The sequence below is a fragment of the Coturnix japonica genome, chromosome 4 (genome assembly GCF_001577835.2).
Source record: "Coturnix japonica isolate 7356 chromosome 4, Coturnix japonica 2.1, whole genome shotgun sequence".
In the NCBI taxonomy this organism is placed as follows: domain Eukaryota; kingdom Metazoa; phylum Chordata; class Aves; order Galliformes; family Phasianidae; genus Coturnix; species Coturnix japonica.
Window position 1 is genome coordinate 26,870,229 of NC_029519.1, and position 25,365 is coordinate 26,895,593.

At 41.5% G+C, this 25,365-nt stretch overlaps 1 protein-coding gene across 2 annotated transcripts; it reads left to right on the forward strand.

Moving 5' to 3' along the window:
• Nucleotides 1–1,354: 1,354 nt before the first annotated feature.
• SMARCA5 (SWI/SNF related, matrix associated, actin dependent regulator of chromatin, subfamily a, member 5) lies at nt 1,355–23,402 on the forward strand. 2 transcript variants are annotated; one of them, XM_015861134.2, is made up of 24 exons: nt 1,355–1,592; nt 4,035–4,109; nt 6,889–7,055; nt 7,748–7,848; nt 8,954–9,054; nt 9,930–10,109; nt 11,146–11,301; nt 11,414–11,545; nt 12,280–12,348; nt 12,907–13,016; nt 13,286–13,512; nt 14,639–14,760; nt 14,841–14,993; nt 16,390–16,522; nt 17,194–17,342; nt 17,581–17,700; nt 17,948–18,058; nt 18,578–18,691; nt 18,850–18,972; nt 19,123–19,255; nt 20,224–20,342; nt 21,425–21,637; nt 22,070–22,180; nt 23,102–23,402. In XM_015861134.2, exons 1-24 carry the CDS (start codon nt 1,470–1,472, stop codon nt 23,165–23,167), a joined length of 3,108 nt encoding a protein of 1,035 aa, XP_015716620.1. In that variant the 5' UTR covers nt 1,355–1,469; the 3' UTR covers nt 23,168–23,402. The 2 variants fall into 2 exon arrangements, with proteins under 2 accessions (XP_015716620.1, XP_015716621.1); XM_015861135.1 differs by lacking the exon at nt 1,355–1,592 and adding an exon at nt 3,931–3,948.
• Nucleotides 23,403–25,365: the final 1,963 nt, after the last annotated feature.

Below are 25,365 nucleotides of genomic sequence, written 5' to 3' on the forward strand. Positions count from 1 at the left end.
TTGCTTGTTAACTTTGAAGCAAAAATTCTTCTCTGTTTATGATGAAGGAGGAAGCGAGAGAAACAGATAAACTATCCAGGTAGTATCTAGGAAGAAAAAATAATTTTGCCATAGAGGTGAACATCTTTAGTGGCCCACAAGGATCTCAGCACCACAAAGTGCCTTGTTGGATGACCAGGATGAACAAGGCTGGGGTGGAGATGGTACTTTCCTCCCTTCTCTCTACAACTTCTCTCATCTCCCACCAGCTGGTATGATCCAACCTGGTGATTTTTAAGCCAATAAATGGTGGTGTTGAAACATCTCCATCTCTTCCCAAGTGCCCGATTTCTTCCTAAAAGCTGCACTATTCTTCACCAGGGATCTTCTACCTGTGCTTTTGAGTGCTTTTCCTGGCAGACAGAGAAATCAGGTGGGCACTGTGTGGGGATCCCAGCCCTCTGTCCTGCCTGCAGTATGCAGACGGTGCAGCATCATTGGAGGCAGCTCTAGAAGAGCCCTAAGAGCAGAGGAGAGCAGGGAAAAACTGCAACCAGGGTCCTGTTAGATTGGTACCAGTAGCAAAAATGAATTATATCGCTGTGATCTGCAGCTGCTTATATTGAAAAACGAAAGTTGCCTCCCTGAGACTGGCTTCTGTCATGAGGGAAAACAAGCAGCGGAAAACACGAGGTTTGAGAAGGTGATGAACACTTCTGCCACGTTATTCTTGTTTTCAGACACCGGGTGACACAATGGCCGGGCCGTGTCAGAGCAAATTCCTTCCATTCCTTGGACATCTAATTGCAGAGCTGTAATCACAGCACAGCTGTAATTGCGTCACTCCTCCCTGTGTGGTTTCAGGGCTGCTCAGCACAAGGGCCAGGCAGTTTTCTACGTGCACGCTCGCTCCGTGCCTCCATTACCCGCTGGTGTAGCCATGTGTACCCGTACCGGAGCGCTGTGTCGCGGGCTCTGGCCCCGTGAGTGCCCGTTGTTTAGGATCACCATGTGCGCCCCATCCGAGCCCCGATCCGGCTGTTCCTGCCCGCCGTGACGCCGCCGCGCTGCTCCCGCCCCTGCTCCTGCCCCTTCCCCCGCTGCTGTCCCTCTACACGCGGTGTCGCGGCCGTTACCGGCCCGCGCGAGGCAGCTCCGCCCCAACCCGGCTGTTGCGTGGCCGCGCTCGCGAAGGCGGAACGAGACGAGCGGCCCCAACGGCGGCTGAGGAGGAGGAGGAGGAAGGAGGCGGCCCGCCGCTGAGGCCGGGCTCTCGCGAGAGCTGCTTGCCGGCTCGGTTCCTGGTTGGTGGGATCGCGCCGAGAAAGCCGGGGCGGCAGCGGGACGACGGGACGACGGGCCTCCTCGGCCGGCCGCGCACCGGGCTCCGCTCGTAGCAGCCCGACCCCGCCGCCAGGCCGCGAGCGCGCAGCCGGCCGGGAGCGGGCCCGGCCCGTGTCCCGGCACAGCGCCGTGTGCGGGGAGCGATCATGTCCGCCGGGCAGCAGGGAACGCCGCCGCCGGACGAGCCGCCCGCGCCGCCGGGGGCCGGAGGCGGAGAGGCCTCGGGAACGGCTGCCGCCGGCACTGCCGGAGCCGACGCCGCGATGGAGGTGAGCGCCGTGCCGGCGGCGGCCCCGCGTACCGGGCCGGCGGCAGGTGCCCGCCACGAGGGCGGCGGGGCGGACCGGGAGACAATGGAGGGGCGGGCGCGGGGCCGCGCCGTGCGTCGCGGCGCCTGCGGGGGGCGGCCTGCTGCCCTGCTGCCTACTGCCTTGCTGCCCTGCTGCCCTGCTGCCTGCCGCCTTGTTTTGCTGCCTTGCTGCCTTACTGCCCTGCTGCCGCGGCGGAGCTCGGTGTGTCCGCTCCCGAGGCGGGATGGGGTCCTGCCCCCGTGGCCGCCCCGCACGGAGCCCGCAGAACTCCCGCGTGGGTTCGCCGCGCGCTGCTTCCGAGTAACGCTCCCCGGCGGCGCCGGGCGCCTCGGTGTTGGCAGCGAGTTGGCGGCGCTGAAACTTGGTGGCTGTGAAGCGGTCTGTAACTTTTTTGGGTTGTGGGTGCAGGGAGCTGCTGCGGAGCTTTTTAGCGCTGTTTTGGCGGCAGGTGCTTATTTCGGGCTCCTCCCGGGTCCCAGGGATGCGGGTTTTATCGCGGCGCCGTGTCTGTGGCGATAGGAGGAAACCGGTCGGTCCTGCTCCCCGCGCGGAGCTCTGAGTCACGCCGCCCTCCGCCATCGCAGCGCCATCCCAGCGCCGCGGTGTTGAGCGCCGTGTTTTCCGGCTGGGCGAGGAGCCGGGGCGCTGTGCGAAACGGGTCCTGCCGCGACCTGCGGGAACGGGCCGCCTCCGGGCTGTGCTGCCGCGTGGGAGCTGCGAGGCGCGGGCTCCTCATGGGCCCGCCGATCAGTTCCTGGTTCGTGGGGAAGGGAAGAGCTGTGCGTGCCGCAGAGCTTCTGGTTGGGCGGCTCTTGGTAGTCCCGGACACCTCAGAAGCACGCCGGCTTCCTGCTCTGAGGCTCAGGCTGTAGTGTGGCACTGTGCTGCGGTGTGCCTTGCTGCAGGCCTACATGGAGAAAGGGGAATTTGGCATGGAAGTTCCAACAGCCCTGTCTGCAGAACAGAGGTGGCCGGCTGTCAGCTAAAGCAGGACATGGGGAAATGGTTTTAAGTTAAAAGAGGGAAGATTTACGTTGGATGTTAGGGGAAGTTCTTTACTAGGAGAGTGCTGAGGTCCTGGAACAGGCTGCCCAGGGACGTTGTGGATCCCCCATCTGTAGAGGTATTCAAGGCAAGGTTAGATGTGGCCCTGGACAGACAGGTCTAATAAATGTGGAAGATAGGTGGCCCTACCAGGCAGGGGGAGTGGAGCTTCATGATCCTTGAGGTCCCTTCCAACCCGGGTCATTCTGTGATTCTGTGAAATCCAGCGGGTGGAGGATAGAAAGATTGGGTGTAAGGTTAGGAGACCCTTAGCCGTGACTTTACGTTCTCTGTATTTTGGCTGGTGAAGGAGGTAGCTGTGTTAGCACTGTTCCGTTTCCACGGGCTGTACCTGCGGAGTTGTGCGAGGAGCCGCCCACAAACAGCCCGTGTTTTGCCTCCCTTTGTTTAGCGGTGTTTTGTACTTGTGCCTTTGTTCTCCGCCGGCTGGGAAGAGCCGCGTTCAGCTCTCACTCGGCTCAGCCGAGCAGATGGTTAACGGTGGCTCTGAGGGCACTGCTTGTTTCTGTTTCTGAGCCTCTCAGGAGTTAGTGCATAATGTGCTGTTTTACTGTGGTTTAGCAGAGAATGGTTGCCCTGTCGTTTGGGTTCTAGGAGCAGGAGGTGAAATAATTATATGTGGGAGATGATGGGGAAAGAACTGACCTGGTGTAACGGGCAAGATGAGGACAAAAACACACTGGTTGGAAGGAGCAGATGAAGGCAGGAGGTGAAGGATTTGGCACAGATGGGCTGAAGGGAGGGCTGTCCCTCCTGCCAGCATGGTCTCCTGTTACCAGCCCTGGTGTCAGTGATAACAGTTGTTTGACGTTTCAAACCAAACAATGGAAAAAATGCAGTTTCTCTAAATTCCCATGCTGCGTTCATGACAGCTGCAGCCCAGGTTCTTAGTTAGATTTGTTCCTTTGATACAGTATGATGAGAAAGCGGGATATGCTGGAAAAAGGGAAAATGAGGGAAGCACTCTTCCTTCAGGACCAGAGCTAGTTCTTCCCCAGCACTCTCCAGAGCCAGCTGTGGGGGCGCTGGCTCAGCACTCCACGGTGGCCTGAAGAGCTGCTGCACCACAGCTGGTCCCTCATCCACCTGGGTGGGATGTGGTTACGATAGAGCTGAACTGGGTCAGAGGGAGCTGTCTGACACCCTGCGGCAGGGATCTTTGATCCAGCCCCGGGTCACATTACAGTAACAGGAGGCTAACTGCATCAGAGCAGCAAAAGGTGGATGTGCCGGCTGATGTGGATAGATGGTAATTTGCAGCGAGCTTATTCTTTTCTATATAGGTATGTTTTCTTATTCCGGAAATAAGTTTTTTTTAATTTTTTCTCCTATTAGGAATCTTTTAATGATGCATCACCAGGAAAACCAAAAGAAATCTCTGAAGCAGATCCTACATATGAAGAGAAAATGGTATGTAACACTGAGAAATCCATACAGCTGTCCTGTCTTAAGCACTTGTCAGAATGGACTTAGTGTTCTGCTCTTTTGAAATCTGGCTTTGTAAACCTTTGTTGGGTCATTCAGAAATATCTCAGTAATTTAAAACAAACAACCCCTTCCTCTCTGCCCCCCTCCCCACACATACATACACACACAAGAAAACCCCACAGCATTTTGTTTGGTGTTTCCCTGTGGTGTTCTGTGGGAATAACTATGAACGTGTTTTGGTGTTCTTGGAAACATTGTCGGAGAAGCTTTGAAGTGCGTACAAGAAGGCTTACAAGAATCGTGTAATGAGAATTATTCCAGTGTCTTAAACTTAAAAAGCGTAATGAAAAGGAATTGGTCACATTGCTTTTGATGTTGAGTAGAGAGTTGTAGACAAGGAGGAGGGCAAAGAGTTTAGCATTCAATGTCTCAGTCAGAAGGATCTGTTGGTTCCTAGATGGCTGCTACTTCAGTTTCTTCAGTATATGGCATCATTTGAAGGCTAGGATCTTTCACGTGTCACTGTTTAGCACAGGAAAATAATTCCAGTTTTGTTTTTGAACTGCAGGAGTAGAGTCCTCTGTAGGAAAAGTACATTAATTTTAATGTGAGGAGAGGAAAATCAGTTTTAAAAAAGGGAGGGAGGGCATAAGGCTTTGAGGAGTCACTGTGTTCATTCTCAGTTGAAATGTACTCTGGTGGGGGCACTTCAGAGTAGGGAGTTTCTTTCAAGCAGTGCAGTATATGAGCAAAGTAAATAAAAGCCAGCTTTGAAAATACACAGGAGGCTGAGAAGAGGTTTGCTGTGAAGTGTGAGTGGTGCTGACTGTAAGCCTTCTCCAGCTCTTCAGCCCTTTCACATTGTTTAGACTGAAAGGGATTTTATTAGCTTTTCAGAAACCCAATTTGTTCCTTATGAAGCTTCAGTTTAGATTCCTTAAACTTGAAAACAGGTAGTTCCATGTCTCAGATTAGATAGGAGGAAACATCCTTTGTTTCCTTTCACGATATCCCAACTGTAGGAGATGCAACCTTCCACTCCTTACCGTTGTATCACATTTTCTTTCTCTGTTCCTTCCTGTTTTCCTGCTCCTAATCCCAGAGATCCCTAATGCCTGTGACTACATGTGGAATTTCTTTATAGCAAAGCGAAACTGATTCTTGTAATCTGCTACTTCCTGTGTTTCTTCTTAGCACTGAAAATAACCCAGTCTTCTGCTGAATTGTTTGTGCTACTTCCTAGAAGAAGGCAAACTTGGGTTTGTCTCATCCAGGCTCTAAATAGGCACACTGTTAAGGAAGATCGTATTTTACTGTAAAAACAGTCAGAAGATGCACTGCAAAAGAAAACAGGAGAAGTTTCTATCTCTGTTGGTAGAAGAATAGCTCAAGATTGTGTAGTGCAACCTACTGTCTGTGTCCTGCCTTAAAGACACAGACAACGTTTGTTATCTTGTTACCTGAAGCACCTTGAAAATGGTTGTGGTGTATTTGTGCTCTGCCAAAAATTATGGCTATTTCCTTGCTAACATGTTAGAACAAGGAAGCTTCTCGAATGCAGTTTGTATTTCTTATCTTTTGTGCTCCCAGTGAAACAAATAAGGGTTGGCAATAAGGCAAATAAGACAATAAGATCCCAGCTAGTTTAGAAACAGTAATAAACAGAAATGATCTTTGAGGAATAAACAGAAACCGTTCATTGGCTGTGGAATTGAGCTGTGTCAGTCAAGCTATAACTGTGGTTAGAGTGTCTCTAACTCCTCTGTAGCACAGAAAGGATTTTATTGTCTCATCTCCTCTCATCCCATCTTTCTGTCTTTCATGTAGCACAGGATCTGTTTCAAGAGTTGAATATACAGAGGGCTGGCACTGTTCTTGCCAAAGTCTGGAGCATGTTCCTTTTTACCAAGAAATGTGACTTCCTATAACTGTATGTTGCTAAATACCAGGTTATGTTGTGGCAGCTGGCAGAAGGTCTGAGTGGTTGCTTTTAAGCTTGGAGCTGTCTTCTGTCTCAATTGCCTATTCTCGAGTTCCTGCAAACTCAGGATACTTGGAAGAGACGTTAATTCTAAAAAGAACCTGTCTCAAAGGACCTAAACCTTTTAGGTATTGTCTCCTGTCATCTTTATTTGTTCAGCAAAGATGGTGAGCAAAGGGTGTACTCAGTCATCTTAGGCTGAGCATATGTAACAGCTCTTCGTTGCTGAAATTGGTTTACTGGCTTTAGCCATGGGCTTTTCTGCTATCCCCAGCCCTTTTTCATGCCAATTGTAATACTTATCTGACACTACACGGTGGTCATTATCTCACTAAGCAGCCAGGATGCTAATGTGGTAGAAAAGAGAATGGTTGTTGCCAGGTGGGTGAGGCGAATGAGTTTGATGAAGAATCCTGTGCGTGTTGGATGGGTGTACATCTCTTGGAATAGGACCATAATTTTTGCTGGGAGGAGGTTGTTAAAGGGGCTCTACTGCTTTGCTTGGTGACACTCACATGCTCTTAGTGCCAGTCAGATTTCAGTCTTAATGCAGGTTCGTTTGACAGCTTTGATCCTAACATGTAGCAGCAGCTGGCCTTGACTTAGTGAAAGAATCTGTCAGCAACAGCTACATTGCTGAAATTAATCATCTCTTTTTTGTTATCATAGCTATGTATTTGAAGATACAGGAATCTGTATTGTTCAAAAAGCATTTGTTGTCTTTTAAATGAATGCATATTGTAACGTCTCACACTTCTGCTTAATTTCCCTTATCAACAGCAAACAGACAGAGCAAACAGATTTGAGTATCTGTTGAAGCAGACTGAGCTGTTTGCTCACTTCATTCAGCCTGCTGCTCAGAAAACTCCTACTTCACCTTTGAAAATGAAACCAGGACGTCCGCGAATAAAGAAGGATGAAAAGCAGAACTTGCTGTCAGTTGGCGAGTGAGTGATGACATGTAGACCAGCTTGTACTGTAATTAAGGATTTTATTGTGCTTTAGAAGCGTAAGTTAACACTGTCAGCCTTTGTCCTGTTTGGAGGTGTTTTACACTGTACAATTGTGGTGTTTTTTTCCCCCCAACTACCCACTTGTAAATTGTCAAAGAATTCTAGGAGTTACAAGGAATCTGTGATGGCAAAGTACTATCGCAATTTAAAGTATTCCAGTACCAAGGAAAGCTGGGGCAGAAGAGTAAAGCAGTCTTGGCTGTAATTTGTAAGAGTTCACAGGTAACACTGTGTGTCCTAGAGGCACCTTGGAAATCACATCCACAAAAGTGGATTGCCTTCATGGCAGCGTGTATGTCTGCACTACTCCTGCAGCTTCTGGCATATGTTGCAGAACCTTGAATCACAGGTGTCATTTCTTGCCTTGTAGTTCCAGACCAGTACTGGTGTGCAGTGTCTTTTGTGTTTTAGCCCTTTCTAGTCACTTTGCCCTAACACATGACCTTGTTCACAATGTGAGGCATCCTATCATTAAGAAGCTCTTGATCTAAAGAACTAAATTATTTCAATTCATCAGCTTACCTTAAGAGTTCTCTTGCAAGAAGCTTCTTTAGGTGCTCACGTGTATTGCAGACCAATTAAATTTTGGAATCGTTCTGAACAAATCTTCTTTTCTGCACTTTCAGCTATCGCCATCGTAGAACAGAACAGGAAGAAGATGAAGAGCTGTTAACAGAAAGCTCCAAGACAACGAATGTCTGCACTCGGTTTGAAGAATCTCCATCATGTGTGTTTCCTCTTTTATTTTTCTCCCCTCCTTCACCCAAAGTGCTTTACCCTTCAAAAGTTAAGCTTGAAACTCAAACTTCATGCTACTCAATGAGAAAAAGAGTCAACTGGGAGGGAGGAAAATGGGAGGGAAAAAAGTCCAGCACCATTTTGATGAAACATAGTAGGTTGGCATGGGAGTGTTTACATTCAGGCTAGAAAGATGCTCCAGTCTTGTCCTTATGAAATCCAATTGCTATACTGTAGTTAATGAGAAAAAGCTAGCTTTAAGTTGGCGGTCTTAAAATATTCACAGTTCTAACTCATCTTGTGATTCAGCTTGAAGTACGTAATGGCATCCAGTCTATTTGACAGAGAAATGAATATTCTGCCATTTTAATGTGGTACTGTTGTAATGCAATGGAAAGCACAGCAATGACAGCAGAGCAGCAAGTTCCCAGGCTGCAGCAAATAAGGATTTACTCAAACATAACAGCCGTGGGCACAGAAATAAGGGAAAGAAAGCCTCGGGCACATAGGAATCTGCAGAGAGATAGCCTCCCCTCCACTGCCAGCCCTTAAATGAGGTCTAGAAAGGGGCATTGCATGCACCTGAGCTCCCCTGGGTTGGCTCTGCCTTTCCACCATGTGCTCAGTCACTGCTTTAAGCTGTGACAGCATTTCTGCTACAACAGTATTCCGATTTGGGGAGGATTATAGGATTAGAATGTCTGTAATTTGCATCATTGCAGAAATCAGAAATAAAATAACCTTTCACTGTCTCCAGTCTGCTTTATCCTTGGAATATACTGCATGATATTTACTACTTGATTTAGTTCTGTAGCTTAGATGATCAGTGTCAGTTGGCATGCAAGGAAAGGTGAAATTCTTGGACAAGTCTTCCCAAATCATAGAATGGCATGGGTTGAAAAGGGCCTTAAAGATCATCTAGTTACAACCCCCTCATGGTGGGCAACCCTGCCCACTGCTAGATCAGGCTGCCCAGAGCCATATCTAGTCTTGCCTTGAATGCCTTCAGGAATGGGGTGTCTGCAGTCTCTCTGGGCATCCTCTTCCAACATATCATCATCCTCAGTCTTTGTCTATTCTTTCACGTCTTTTAGATGTTAAATGGGGAAAGCTGCGTGATTATCAGGTCCGAGGATTGAACTGGCTCATTTCTTTATATGAAAATGGCATCAATGGTATCCTAGCAGATGAAATGGTATGTATGTAACCTGTGTTTCTACTGGGGGACTTATTGACACCTGTAATACAATGGAATTTTAGTACAGCCGTGGATGTTTTTCAAATTCTATTTTTAAAATACAATATATTCTTCCCAATTTTGTTTTTCTATTATGCTTTAGATTGCTGATATTCACAGGTATGTTAATTCAAATAAACGCAGACACTTTTAGAAACATACATATGAAGGAGGAACCTGTTAAAGTTTAGAAAAGTGAAATCAGGGTGAAGCATTCTATGGAGTGATGTGCTCTTTTTATTTTCTCTACATCATGGCTATTTTGTTGTGGTATTATGAGGCTGCCCTTGTAAAGAGAGCTTCCTGTATGAAAAGAGCAAGAAATGCAGGCACACTTCCTGTATGGATGATCTGGGTTTTGAGTATTTTCAGTTTTGTTTTAATTAAAGCAACACAGTGAAGATACAAGGTAATTCTGTCCAATAGTCAACAGTGCCTAAAAAAGAAATTCTGAAGCAGCTCAGTATCTGTTTTCCCTTTTGATACCGTTTGGCTTACCAAGGTCTTAACTTGAATATTTAATTTCAAGTGAATATTTGTGTCATTTTGTAATATTGACCTCTAAATAAATAAACTGAGTATACCTAATCTACAAAAATAAATTAAGAACTTGCCTTACTTGAAGGAAAAGACAAAGTTCTAACTTCAAAATTCCACATTTGAAAATGCTACTCTAGTACTTTTTCTATTTTAAAGTTGTGCGAAGATACAGAAGCTTCCACTAACTAAAACATTGATGCCTTTTGATGTCTTTCAGTGTATCTTATCCATTTGCTGAGGCTGCTGTGTTTTGTATAGTGTGCTCAGAGCTGACATGTTAATATCTTTTAAAGGGTCTTGGGAAGACACTGCAGACAATCTCTCTGCTTGGATATATGAAACACTACAGAAATATTCCTGGTCCTCACATGGTGTTAGTTCCCAAGTCCACCCTACATAACTGGATGAATGAGTTCAAGAGATGGGTACCTACGCTTCGAGCAGTGTGTTTGATAGGTGACAAAGACCAGCGAGTAAGTTTGGATGTTATTATTGTTCCTGTGTCCATGCGCAGTAAATCCAGCATGTGATCATGCTGCTCTTATCATTCTTTCACAGGGAAGGAAATTGGATTTCTAGGTGTTGAATAGTTTAAGATATGAATGTAACTGGCTCCGAATTCACACGTGTGTTTTGCAGCTGTGGCTTTGTCACCTTACATTTCTTTCCATGGTAAAACAACAGAAACAATTGTAAAATAAGAAAGTGAAATGATTCATCTACAATGCTTTCATTTGTGTGAATATATACATCTGGATATAAGTCATTTGTGTTCTGCTCCATACAGTTTATCATATTGAGTGTAACAGTGCTTTTTAAGAGGATTGTGGGTTCTCATCAAGGAATGGTTTCTGAAAATGTTTGTTAACTTAATATTAGGATGGAACAAGGGGGGTTGGTTGGGCAACTAACAAATCCTGTTTGGCTTGAATTTTGTCAATTAGGAGATACTGATCAGCTACTTACAGCCTCACTATTTCAATCATTTGGTTTTTGTTACTTCAGTATCATCAGTTCCTTGCTAGTTTTTCAGCAAAGAAAATTTCTGTTTTGAAGAACATGGACTGCGACAGCACATGGTAGATTTGTCAGCTGTTCATTTATGGAAGGAGTAATTGCTGATTGCATTAAACTTACACTTTTGGAAGCACAATGTTCTAATTATTATTCTAAGGGCACTTGGGTCGGTGTTTGTTGGGTCGGAAATTACAAAAATACTGAGACTTTTAAATAGTTTAGGAAGTCACTGATCCAGATGTGGTACCCTGTGATTTTTGCTGTGTGTCTTGTTAGAATCCCAAAGTTTGTTCTTTGCTGCATTTCTCACTTTGAGTGAGTTAACCTCTTAACAACTGCCTATCCTTGTAATGGTTTATGTTAAATTGACTCTATAGTGTGTGCAAATTTAGCAGCAATGGTTTTATTTGTTTTATATTTAATTTTAGCAGCGTTACTGCTCTGTTTAATTTTGACAAAGCCTCACTAAAGAACTGTCACCTTGCTGTCTAGGCTGCCTTTGTCAGAGATGTGCTGATGCCTGGTGAATGGGATGTTTGTGTAACATCGTATGAAATGCTTATCAAAGAAAAATCAGTATTCAAGAAGTTTAACTGGAGATATCTAGTCATAGACGAAGCCCACAGAATTAAAAACGAAAAATCAAAGGTAATTTATTCTTTTACTCTGTTGCTTTTTTTTTTATTCTTTTTTCTGTGTTGCTAGGTGATGGCAATACTAGTAATGTATTTGTACTCACTGATGTCTCAATCTCCTTCAGTTATCAGAAATTGTGAGAGAATTCAAGACTACAAATCGGCTGCTCCTAACTGGAACTCCACTTCAGAACAACTTGCATGAACTCTGGGCACTTCTTAACTTCCTTTTGCCAGATGTCTTTAATTCATCTGAGGTAAGTCTTAATTGATGTTAGAAAAATTAAGTGACTGGAAATTAATTTTCAGATTTGAAAACATCTCAACGTATGTGTATATGTACTTTGTATTATCAGTTACTTATGGTGATAGATTGACAGTCAGTAAATGCTTCCAATATTGTATCTTATAAGATAGTAGGTAAGCTAATTTTTACAGCTTTGCTGTTTCTAAGGGCTAATGTGAGCATTGCAGATATGAGGTGTCTCAAATTACAGTGTGAAGATGATCTTTACTGTGTTTCACAGTAGGATTAAATATTGGTGTAGCAGTTTACTTATTACATTTAACTGGAAGTTGCTGTATTATTTGTTTCCTATGAGTTGGGAGATACTATGTACTCCACAGTAGACTACACTAAGAGCAAGAGAACTGCATCACAGTACTGTTTAATTACTTCTTTGTAATAAGTGTAGAAGTCGAAGCCTCATGACTTGTTAGATTAGAATTGTCCTTCAATTATATATATATATTATATATATAATATATATTATATATAATGCTTTATATTTTATATATAAAATAAATAATATATATATATATACACTATGTAGTATATATTTATTTTATTTTATTTTTTAACACCAAAAGGGGTTTTGTGATTATTTATTTTCTGCTTAACAGAATGACTTGAGTCTTACCTATTCCCCATTGTAATGGTACTGCACCTTGAAAGAACAGCTCTTACATGTCAGTCATTTTGTTGTTACAGGACTTTGACTCATGGTTTGATACGAACAACTGTCTAGGGGATCAAAAGTTGGTGGAACGTCTCCATATGGTAAGTCTTCATGCTTTCTGTGTGTTACATTTACCTAAGTTAGGTTGTAATTTTTCTAGTACTTCTTGTGATGAGATTATTAAGGTTATAAGAGCTTATTCCAGAAACTGTGTCACGTTTTCAGAAAAAACCAAAGGATGTCAGTTTGTTCAAAATAAGGTAGTTTTTCTGGGGGAGAGAGGAGAGTATATTCTTCTGGCTCTCAAGGTTCTGAAGATACTTGCATTTAAAATGTTAGCTTTCAAGGCACTGCAAAGATTTCAGCTAAGTGAGGTTTAAAACAAAATTACCTAAATGGTCAGAAGTGTTCTACTAAAAGATTGGGAAAACTTCATAATTCTTGTCCTGAAAGTCATGACCTAGAAGATTTGGAGTCTTCCTAGGAAAACTGATGTATGTTCCCATGTATAACAGCCCGCCTATGTTGAGAGCTTTTTCAGATGATCGGGCAATGGCACTGGCATTTGGGTACATAGAGGAGAAAATAACTGCAGTGCTGTTACTGATTGGTTCAATGTTCAGTTTCCAAACTACAGTTAATGATGCTTTCTTTTTCAGGTTTTACGACCATTCCTTTTACGTCGCATTAAAGCTGATGTAGAGAAAAGTTTACCTCCAAAGAAGGAAGTTAAAATTTACGTGGGTCTCAGCAAAATGCAACGAGAATGGTAATTCACATACTTGAGTGTGCTGTGGTTAAGGCTCAGAAGGAATGTGCTGATTGTGGCTCAGTTATTGTGTGGAACTCAATTCCTTCCACTATACTAGATTCTTCTTTCTCTTCTTATGACATTTATGCAGACAAAACTGTGCAGATAAGAGTGAGAAGAGTGAGCTACCCAATTAAATTAAAGGGGGTGAGCTTTTGAATATACCATGTTATTTCACTTTGCTTTATAGTTACTAAAGAGTTTTTTTTTTTCTTTCTTTCATATAGGTATACAAGAATCTTAATGAAGGATATAGATATTTTGAATTCTGCTGGAAAGCTGGACAAAATGAGACTGCTGAATATCCTGATGCAACTGCGAAAATGTTGCAACCATCCCTATCTCTTTGATGGAGCAGAACCTGGTCCACCTTACACAACAGATATGCATTTAGTCACCAACAGTGGCAAGATGGTAGTACTGGACAAATTACTACCAAAGCTGAAAGAGCAAGGTATGCATCACTTCGTTGTTTTTTAGGTGTTGTTCAGTTCAGGTATAAAAATGAAAATCAGAGTCTTCGTGTCTCCTGCACAAAAAGGAGCACGCTATGAAGGATTGTGGTTGATTTCTAAGCATTACACCAGCTTCTTGAGCACTGTATCTTAAATAATTGATAGTGTCTTCATAAATAACTGAGTTGACAGTCCATTACAGCTTTTTGTGGCTCTGAAGGAGGTTTTGGTATGTGTAAGTTTGTTTTCCAGGGAAGCTGAGGCCACAGAAGCATCAGTTGGTCTGGGCTTTAGGTTTGGTTTCTCAGTAACATTGGCTATGTGTAACATAAAGATGTGGTATATTAGCCACTGCTTTGGTTCACCATCGTGTACCATTTCATATTCCAAGTCTTCACGTTGGGTTAAAGTCATATCCTGTGTGCAGTGTTGTTCTTTCAGGATATGACTTTGTACGGCATATGAGTTTTTTCAATGGATTCCTCAAGACAAACATGGAGGAACACGTCAGCTATTTTGTTTTTTTTTTTAATTTTAATTTTTTAAGTTTTACCAGGGACAAAGCTATGGAGTATATTACTGTTAAGTCACCAAAGAAGCAGAGGAAAACTTGTGACTGGGGAGACATTGCTGAAAAACAGAAAATCCAAACCTCAGCCTTAGATAACATAAAAGTCATTTGTGTTTAGTATCCAACGAATATTCAGGTGGAAGATGCAGATCACCACAGCTGTGTCTCTGTCATCCTATTTAGATGTCATTTGAACAGTGAATATGCACTGTATTTAAAGAATAATTGTGTTTAAAGCATTGGGAATTCTTTGCAGTACTTGATAGCAACTTCTGCAGCTCTGCATTCTGTAATATACAGAAGGGTTTGAAGTCACACTGGATTGCTAATTCTTTCACGTTCTTATAGCTGCTCAGTAAAATAGCATATTTTCAACATATTCTATTTTATGTGTATGTATAGTACTGAAAACTTTTTAAATCAGACTTTTAATTATAACTACTGTTGTTCATGGTATATGCAACTGCTCTCCTTCCCTTTCTAATTTGGCAACTTGGAGTGTTTGATGAAGCTTAAGCTTTGGAGAAAACATAAAGGCTTTTTATCCCAAACAGGTTCACGAGTCTTAATCTTCAGCCAGATGACCAGAGTTCTGGATATCTTGGAAGATTATTGCATGTGGCGAAATTATGAATACTGTAGACTGGACGGACAAACGCCTCACGACGAAAGACAGGTATATAAGTATTTCTCTTACACAAAAACAGCATTTATAAAACATTTAGTGCAACTGATGATAATGTTCTCTTTATTCAGGCTTCTATTAATGCGTATAATGAACCTGGTAGCTCAAAATTTGTCTTCATGTTGAGTACACGGGCAGGAGGTCTTGGAATCAATTTGGCTACTGCTGATGTTGTAATTCTGTATGATTCAGACTGGAATCCACAAGTAGATCTTCAGGCTATGGTAAGAACCCAGATACAAATGTTCTTTTTTCCTCATGTAACTTTCTTATAAATGTGTGTGTTATACAGTGGTGGCATTTTTAAGGTTGAAGTGATCTTTCTCCTGTTTTAGCATAGAAGTAGTATTTTGAAGACTTAGTATTCAGTTCCAGTGCAGCTTAGTCACATTTGGGCTATGCAGTGATTCAAGTGGGGGGAAGGGCCATGATACTCCTAGTAGTGTTTAAAAGTAAAGTAAAAGAGGACTGCTTTCACTAAAAACTAAACTAATGGCATGTCTTAATTTCCCAACTATAAACCGTCCTTCTCTGAGGAGTCAAGTTCAATGTACTTTCACTGTCTCCACTGAAACCTTAGAAAAGAGGTGAATAAAAACCTGAATTAGAGTTTTCAGAAATTGCTTCTGGCTGCTAATAAACGTGCAAGCTCCTGTTGGCAACCAACTTTAATTTGCTGTAATTTTCTTTGAAGTAAATTTTTATGCATCTCCGGACATTGACAAAGAATGTTCATGATGGCTAAAGAAAGAAAGTTGGTATTTAAAACCTACAAATGTTAATTGGCAAATGAAGTCTTTCAGTGACGATTGTATGTTCTCAAGTGTTCTAGCAAAAATAGTTTAAGAGAATGATGAAAACAATGCCTGAAAGCCAAAGTGATGTAGTTCAAATTACCACTAAAGGTGTATGTTTGGAATACTAATTCTTGTAGTGGTTAATGATTTGCCAGTCAGGTGAGGTTGCATTGTATTTTTTTATTCAAATACTCATAGAAGGACTGAATGGTTTTTAGAAAGGTAGCTCTTGGTCAGTACAGAGACAATTGCTAAGGTACTCTGGTTTTACAGGAGGTTGCTTAATGCCAGAAATATCCAATCTTCCCCTTTGGTATTTAACCAAAAGAACCCCGGGCTATTTTGAGGAAAATTGTGTTTACAGACTTCGTTATTATTGGGATTACTTTAAAAAAGAAAGAAAGAAAAAAAACAACACCAACTTGAAATGCAAAGAACAGTGTTGTCCAACCAAATGAGAGAGACAAGAGTACCCAAAGTAAGAGTCGAACCAGGACAGTGCGAGGGAAAGTATGTGCTTTTCTCTGCGGTAAGCTGAGATGGCCAGAGGCAGAGAGTGGCTGGGCTCCGCTCTGGAGACCCAGAACATGAACTCTTTAGCTGCCACGGTTCTGCATGATGTTCTAATGTGGAATGCTGATACCAAAAATCACAGAACCACAACACATGCTATCTTGGGTACTCATGCTACTTGGACTGCTATAAAGCTGCAACTAGCCTACACTATTCTGTGTTACAAACTAGTATATTGAAACTAACTAAATTGATGGTAATTATATATTTGGGTTAAAGCATTAAGTTTTTGTTATGTTATTTTGTGTAGGATCGAGCTCACAGAATTGGTCAAACAAAGACCGTAAGAGTGTTCAGATTTATCACAGACAATACAGTGGAAGAAAGGATAGTGGAGCGTGCAGAGATGAAGCTCCGCCTTGATTCCATAGTCATTCAGCAAGGCAAGTATATGGGGGCAATTAGTTAAGTTTGTACACAGGATGAGTTTTTTGTTTTGTTTGTTTTCAACAATTAAAGAAGTGAAATCAAGTGAATGTTAATGGGAATGTTGCTTTTGCCCCAGCTGTACTCTGAAGATGGAGTGCAAAGACCTGATCCATTTGAAAACTTACAACAGGGGTAGGCTTCTCCTCATTAACTTTTTGATTACTTGCCCAGAAATAAAGTGGATATAGACAGATGTCATTTTTTTAAATTATTCTGTTTAAGAAAATTAGTGTTGAAATGGAAGAAGTAAGACCTTGGTTTTATTTAATATGCAGGGAGAAGTGGTGAGGATATAACCTCATACATAGGCTATAATGGAAAGATTATTCAACAAGGTTTTGTCTTGAAATTGTAAAAAAAAAAAAAAAAAAAAAAAGACAAAACACCATCAACCAAAAAAAAACCATGCACCAGAACAGCCAAAATGGTTCAAATGCAACTAATGTACTGTGAAACAAAATGTATGTCATTCCTGGGTAGATTTTGCTGGCTTTTTATTTATTTATTTATTTTTCCCACATGGAATTTCCCTGCATGAGATGCATTTTCAATTTAAGGCTAAGGGAAGGGGGAAGTCTTCTATTGTTCCTCCTTATGTTGTTACCTTCCAATGCTTTTCTCTTAGGAAGACTGGTGGATCAAAATTTGAATAAACTTGGGAAGGATGAAATGCTGCAGATGATCAGACATGGAGCGACACACGTGTTTGCCTCCAAGGAGAGTGAGATTACAGATGAAGATATAGATCACATTTTGGAAAGAGGTGCAAAAAAGGTGAGATAAATGAAGTATTAAAAGCAAAGAAAGGCACTTCCCTGTAAACTTAGATGTTAGGCATATATTGCTGGCTGACAGCTTTATTATAAGCTGGAGAAAAATATGGTTGTTCTTAGAAGTTTTATATTGGTTTTTTTTTTTTTTTTTTTTCCTACTGTTGCAACTGAGTTTTTGTAACTTTTTGAAAGCACTTTTCTAAATTGTTAATATTCTTTTCTCTCTCCCCTGCCCCCAGACTGCAGAAATGAATGAAAAACTCTCTAAGATGGGTGAAAGTTCACTCAGGAATTTCACAATGGATACAGAATCCAGCGTATATAATTTTGAAGGGGAGGACTACAGAGAAAAACAGAAGGTAACCTTCATGTTTCCTTCGGAGGAAAGCAGTGATCTGCAAGATTGTGCCATACTTTAAAATGTGTTGGTTAAAATACAAGAGAACTACATAAACAACTTTGAATTTAAATTATTTAATAAAGTAGATGTGCTCTTCATTTTATATAAAATTAATAGCTGGACTGAATATTATATAGGACTTAGTCTTGATAATTCTTGGGGGTAGTAGGATTTTATTTATTTATTACTATTATTATTATTTACAGATGGCATTTACAGAGTGGATTGAGCCCCCTAAACGAGAAAGGAAAGCCAATTATGCTGTGGACGCTTACTTTAGAGAGGCTCTGCGAGTCAGTGAGCCAAAAGCTCCCAAGGTGAGTTGACTAATATTAAAAATAAATTGATCAGATAGATGTGGGAAGTTAAAGCTGAAAGCAAGAAATTGGCCTTAATTTATTAATATCACTCTGTTTGCTTTCATAAATTGGGGTGGCACTTAGAGGGTTAAATTTTAGAAAAATTCAAAGGATTTGAGAATTTTATATGGGGAAAGAGCAAGAGAGTGATGAAACCTGTAATGTAAGAGTTCAGGAGGGTGAAGACTTGACTTTGCTTTTTAAGTGGCAGTTGTTTTTCTTTACCTATGGACTGTATGCTTATTTGGTGCACGTGTGAGTCTTTTTCCACCAATCTCTTCCCCTGTCTTCTCTTGTCACCTTTTTACTTGCAGAAGTCCTCATGTTGTAGTGGACACTTGCATGGTGTTTTAATGTGACCTTCGTATAAGTAAAGACAGTATGTTTTGGCAAAAATAAAGGGTTTTTTTGCTCACAAACTAAGCTCAAATTCTGGCTGTGAACAGGAGACAAATAGAGTCATTTTATGTATTTCAGGCACCACGGCCTCCAAAACAGCCAAATGTACAGGACTTTCAGTTCTTTCCTCCACGGCTCTTTGAACTACTGGAAAAAGAGATTCTCTACTACAGGAAAACAATTGGATACAAGGTAATAACATTCACTCCTTGCATCAATACATTAGTAGGGTTATACATACTTGTCCTGCCTTTCACATGAAGCTGAACAGATGATTAGGCTGTATTAACGGAGAGGCTGCTAGCGTCTGTGAAAAGTCATCAAATTTTACTAAATGTAAAACCTTTCAGGTACCTCGTAATCCTGATCTTCCAAATGCAGCCCAAGCGCAAAAGGAAGAGCAGCTTAAGATTGATGAGGCTGAACCTCTTAATGACGAAGAACTAGAAGAAAAAGAGAAGCTTCTAACCCAGGTATGGTTGTTTCTTTAATGACACTGACATCATCTAAAGCTTGATTTGTTTTACTGCTTTATATGAACATTTAAAAAAAATTCTGTTAAAACAAATGTGGAGATGGACAAATCCTGAACTTTGCAATGTTTGCTTTTAATTGCTGCAAAGGGATTTACCAACTGGAATAAGAGGGATTTTAACCAGTTCATCAAAGCTAATGAGAAGTGGGGCCGTGATGATATTGAAAATATAGCACGAGAAGTAGAAGGAAAAACCCCAGAGGAAGTAATTGAGTATTCAGGTAACTTATTTTTCAAGCGCAGTCTACTCTGTATCTAATGCTGCTTTCCTAGTTTAAAATGCCTGTGAACATGCTGACCACCTTACTTCTGGGGCTCTTTTAAGTCTCTCGCTGAATTGTACTGATGGAGTTGAGCTCTACTGATACAGATTTCAGCAGGTTTAGCCCCTGCATAGTTAAAGCTGTACTGAGACTTGCACACAAGCAGTTACTGACATCCTTTAATATATTCTAATTGGATAGCGCTGGTTGCAATTCTTACTAAGTTTTACAGAAGGCATTACTAAGCAAAAAGTGTTGTGGTGGAGAGATTTATTTTCACCAAACAATAGCAGTCTCAAATCATTATACCTTTAATATGAACATCCCATTGTTAAAGCATAAGAGCATGTAAATATTGTGACTGAATAACAACCACTGGTTTTGTGACTGAGGACCAGTTGGCCCCTTAGCCCTGGCCTGTCAGAGAAATGCCTTCTGTGGAGTGCAGCTGCAAGGTTCAGCAACTACTGGTATACTGCTGCTGGTGTACATTCTTTTGCACATCATAATGATGTGACATTCTTTTTTTTAAACAGCTACTTGACTTTTAGACACTTGTTCCTGTCTTTGGCTACTTACTTACACTGTCTCTCCATTTCCTTCCCTAAAGCTGTACTGCTATTTTGTCACTTCCAATTTTAAGACTTCTAAGACTTTTTTTTCTTGCTTTGAGAAGATTAGCTAACAAGATTAGACTTTTGGCCTATGTCACACCTCCTTTAAAATGGAGGTTCCTAAATCTACCGTCTTCAAATTAGTATTTGCAATACTGCAACACAATTTCAGGCACCGAAGTTAGCTATCAGGTAAAGGCACGACCTTTTTTATACAGCAGTGAGCTCTGGTAAAATGGAATAACATCTGCTGTCTATTAAGGCTAACACCTAATGCCATGAAAAGGATCTAACCAGTTTTTCTTCTCTTAGCTGTGTTCTGGGAAAGGTGCAACGAACTCCAAGACATAGAGAAGATCATGGCTCAGATAGAAAGAGGAGAAGCCAGAATTCAGAGACGAATCAGCATAAAAAAAGCACTTGACACAAAGGTATCTGTGCTGTATTTCTTGCTGCCCTTATTTCCATGTGCCAGTAAGGTGTGCTCTATCTCTACCCATGTTACCTATGTTATTAGGACTTTAAGATGACATTGTTGGGCACCATATTGCTGTCTTTCACATATTCCTCAGTGGTTGTTACCTTTTCCTTTTCTGTAGAAGCACAGTTCCTTTGCAGTTTCTACTTCTGAATTTAAATGCTTTAGGTGGGTTAAAAGTTCCTGTTTTGGCTGTTAGCTGTGATGATAACCTCAGGTTCAGCTGAGCCACATACCTTACTTTTCCTGTGATTTTGACCATCCTGATCAAAAAGAATCGCAGCCAGACTGGCAGATTTCGACAGTTTTCACATGTAGTGTCCGTTCTGCAGCATGCAGTTATCAAACAAACTTTTCTTAAACTGCTTGTTTAGATAATATTAATAAATTCAATGTCTAGAAAGTCTACGGTGTGGTGATGTTAGAAATCTAGTTTTCTAACATGGTACTGTTCATCTGCTGAAGAGTGAGGAAAACCCCAGAATAAAGGAAAAGGTAACACTTCGCTATAGAAAGGGAAAGGGGGACTTCACAGAAACCAAGACAAAGGGTAACTGCAGATAGTTTACATTAAAAGGGCAGAGTCAGGGGGAATTACAGACACTTAGTCTAAAGAAAACCAGGGAAGATGCCAATGTGTGAGGGCAGTAACAGCAAGAACAGCAAGAACAACAGATAACATCAAAGGTAAACAGAAGAAGAATTTCACCCAAACAACGGCAAAGGGAATGGGGTCACAGGGAATGTAATGAATATGTAACCAAACTGGGGAGGAGACTATTGATTATGTATTAGTTTGACCTATATCTGTAATGCGCTTTTCTCCTTACGGGGCGCAAGTTTGGAGTGTTAACCCCTTGCGCTAGGGCTGTGTGCACATCTCTTTATTAAACATACTTGCTTTATATCCTAACAGGCTATAGAGTTTGTTTCTGCAAATCATTGCCTGTCGTGATTATTTTGCTTTTATAGAAAACAATTCTATGCTAATTCTACACGATTTCTTAGTGTGTATATTTTACTTGTTTCACTTAGATTGGCAGATACAAAGCCCCTTTCCACCAGCTGAGAATATCGTATGGTACTAACAAAGGGAAGAATTACACTGAAGAGGAAGATCGCTTTTTAATCTGTATGCTTCACAAGCTTGGATTTGATAAAGAAAACGTCTATGATGAGTTAAGACAGTGTATCCGAAACTCCCCCCAGTTCAGATTTGACTGGTTTCTCAAGTCTAGAACTGCAATGGTATGTATTAATCTCATGTGCTTCTTCCCTGTGAACACCCGCACCAACACACCACAGTTATGCAGCAGGTGTGTGCATACATACAGTATAGTCAATTTTTATAGACTTTTCAATGATTTTAAGATGGTAAATGCAGTAATCTTACAACTCTCATGGGAGATGAAATTCACATTTCAAGTCACGGCTGTGTTTCACAATAAACATGAACTTGAATTAAAATAGATTTGATTTAAAAGCCAGCGTCAGTGATCAAACCCGTTCCCGTGAAGCCAGATAATGACTGTCATAAAGTATTTAATTCCTTTTTCTGCTCCCAAGGATTTGCATGAAATACAAACAACATACAATTTAGAGGTATTTGTAGTGTTCTGACATGATGCTGTTTACACTGAGTGGCTGTTTAAAGTAGTGAGTGACTGTATTGTGATTTAGGAGCTACAAAGGAGATGCAATACTTTAATCACCCTGATTGAAAGAGAGAACATGGAACTGGAAGAAAAGGAAAAGGCAGAAAAGAAGAAACGTGGACCAAAACCATCTTCGGTAAGATTTAATAAGATGCTGGTTTGCTTTTGGTTGTGCTTTATTTTTTGTGAACCACTTATTTGAAGACAGTTGGTTTTTCTAATTGTATGGGCAAAGTGATATCTAAAATTCCTTTAAAATAGCATCTAACAAAAAGCCTTATAGGGTAGTGCTAAGAGCTGCTTAAAGTTCACACGGTTACTCAGCTATTACCCTTAGTGGATGGGAAATAAAGTACAGGTTCTAAACTGCACCTGGAACAGCTAAGGTTGCCTTGTTTTTTGATGGCTGAGTTGGTAGACCGTATGAGTTTACCTTTATAAAATAAACTTGGGATTTATTTAGCCTTTCCATTAATTTTTACCCATAACAAAATAGATGTTTCCCAAAGCAGGATATGCAGGCAGGCGGTGCAAACCATTCAGTTCACTTTGAGAATGCTACAGGTGTGTTAACAAATTAGACATTAGAGCCTGCCTTCACTCTCTTTGTGTAGAGGCTCCAAGATCTAGATTTGGGAAATCAAGTGCATGTGCTTGATATAGTAAGTACTCCAAAGTACTGCTAAACACACAGGTCTTTTTTTGTAAAAGAAGTAATCACCTGTTTTCTTGCCTGGATTTTGTTGTTAAAATTGTTGCTTAAAATGGCCCATAGAAGTGGTGCCTAGAGCTATTATTCTATAAGTAAGGAAGCTTTATAACATCCTTACTTGTTTCTAAACATTTCTTTCCTCTATGAAATTATGCCCTTCTAGAACTGTTAGAATATAAGACAGCTGCTATCCGGAGTGGGATGTGTATGTCTGCCACATTGCATTTGTGATTTATCACATTTCTAAAGCTGCCCGGGTTAAACCACCTCCATCTGTTTTGGCTCAAAACGTGCTTATGGATCTTTTTCTGTCACATTAACTTACTCGAAAAACTTCCCTTCCAGGCACAGAAGCGCAAAATGGACGGCACTCCTGATGGTCGTGGAAGAAAAAAGAAGCTAAAGCTGTGAATGCGGAAATTTTATAATCACTAAATTTAAAAAGTAGTTCTTTAATTTACGGGTCTTCATAAGATGTACTGTATAATGCTCAACTATTATGTCATTAAAGGACATCGGGTTCATCTGTTTACTGAACTAGAAGCATAGTACTTAATGTAGTTTCACTTTTTTAAATGCGACAGCTGTGCTGACTTTTTTTTACCATTAACACTTGAAATAATAAATAGACTTCATTTATTAATAATGCTTTACTTGGCTATTTTTTCTTTTTTTCCTACCTCAGTACCTGTTATTTATTCGGTCACCTCAGAGTGGCAGGGTTTGTGCTTTTTGTTTAACATCTCACAGTGTTACAAACACTGAACAGGTAAGGTGGGTTCTTGGGTTTGGTTTGGTTTTTGCAGAGCCATCACCAATCAACCCCCCTTTTTGGAATTTCTGTGGCTTTGATTTTAACATTATTGAACCTAATTTATGCACAAGTATACTCTGTACTTTGACATTAGAGGTAATGCCAGGCATTTCACTTGAGAATGAATGAACAGCAAGACAGGAACAAAATCACACTGACTTTTTGCTTACCATTGGTAACAGCGTAAAAGTAAGTGACACTGAAGCTTGTTCTTCCTTAGATGGCAGAAATACATACTTGGTGATAAGATTAATTTTTAACACAGCTTTCTGAAGTAGGTCAGGTAAACTGTGTTCTAAAAGAGCCTGTTTCTTTCTGGTGGAAATGTAGAAAGGTGACTGCAACTACCCAACGCTCTGGTCTTAATGCCTATCTTCACATACCAGAACCTTGAATTTGTGCAGGAAGAGGGGGAGGCAGCCTGACAACACTCTCCCACTCTCTGGGCTGTTCTTGGGCACACTGCTAACATGTTCACCGTGCTGAAGCTGAAGAAGTCACTGAGGTTCTGAACTGGATCCACCATCGCTCAGCCACCGATTTCAGATTCCAGCAAACCAGATTGATACACTTTACGTATTTTCAGTCAATCTGAAATTACTAAAGCCAGTTATTACCTAAGTTGAAGTGTATTTTCCTTTGCACTTCCTGATAGCCATGTTCCAGGACTGTTACAACTAATTTATCGTGGGCTTCAGTACTTCTTACCTATTAATATTTGCACTGACACAGTTCTCACAGTGCAGCTCTAAGTAAGCTTTTTCGGACACTAGAGGGCAACCCACATTCACGTATAAGAAACTACCCACTGATAGCCTACCGGCAGGCTAAACAAAGCTCTTAGTGGAACTGACTTGAGGAATAAAACTCTATAATCCAGAGATGGGTTATAAAGCAGGTATGTTTATTCCAGCGCCGGGTGCAAGGGGGATAGCTCCACCAAACTTGCACCCCGACTTGTAAAATCGTGACACAGATATAGGTACATCTAATACATAGTCAATGATTTCTCGGAATTCTGATACATATTCAATAGTTCTTTAGCATGCAGACCCCCTCTTGTTTTTATCAGGGGGATGCTACTCCTGGTATTTACAATATCTACTCTCCTCCTTGCCTGATGTCTTCCGTGAGGTCTCACTCCTTATCTGCATCCTTCCTGCTCTCCCAGGCCCCTTGTTTCCTTTACTTGTTTTCCTAACTAACTAAATCATTTTTCTATAAACTACCTTTAACTATCCTCCTTTTAGCCCCCCTTTATTCCGAATTCCAGCAGAGCATCTGTTTCCTGATTCACTGTTCATTTGAATTGAAAAAAGGTGATGAAAACCTGCATCTGTAGTGAAGGGTGAAAAGGGCCCCATAATAAAAGAAAGGGAACACTTTGCTACAGAAAGGGGAAGGGACCTCACAGAAACCAAGACAAAGGGTAGTTGCAGATAGTTTGTGTTAAGGGGGGCAGAGAAAAGGGGAATTGCAGACACTAAGTCTGGGAAAACAAGGGGAAGAAGGCCATAAAGATAGGAGTGTGAGAGCAGCCCGAAGGCAGCCTGCAGAAAGGTGATTAGATACTCACAGGGCAAGATGACACTGATGTGGGGGTGCTCCTCCTGCAAGGACAAAGGCTGATAAAAACAAGAGCTCTCACAGCAGCAGGAGGGGAATCTTCATCCCAAAGCGAGGACGGAGAGAGAGACCCCATTCACCAATGGGGTCGCGGGGAATGTAATGAATATGTAACCAAACACGGGGTGGGGGGAGACTACTGATTATGTATTAGTTCGGCCTATATCTG

Coding starts and splice junctions, on each gene's coding strand:
- SMARCA5 (XM_015861134.2), top strand. CDS start 1,470: ATGTCCGCCGGGCAGCAGGGAACGCCGCCGCCGGACGAGCCGCCCGCG. Junction 4,110..6,888: donor CTACATATGAAGAGAAAATG/GTATGTAACACT, acceptor CCTTATCAACAG/CAAACAGACAGAGCAAACAG. Junction 21,638..22,069: donor TCAAGTCTAGAACTGCAATG/GTATGTATTAAT, acceptor ATTGTGATTTAG/GAGCTACAAAGGAGATGCAA.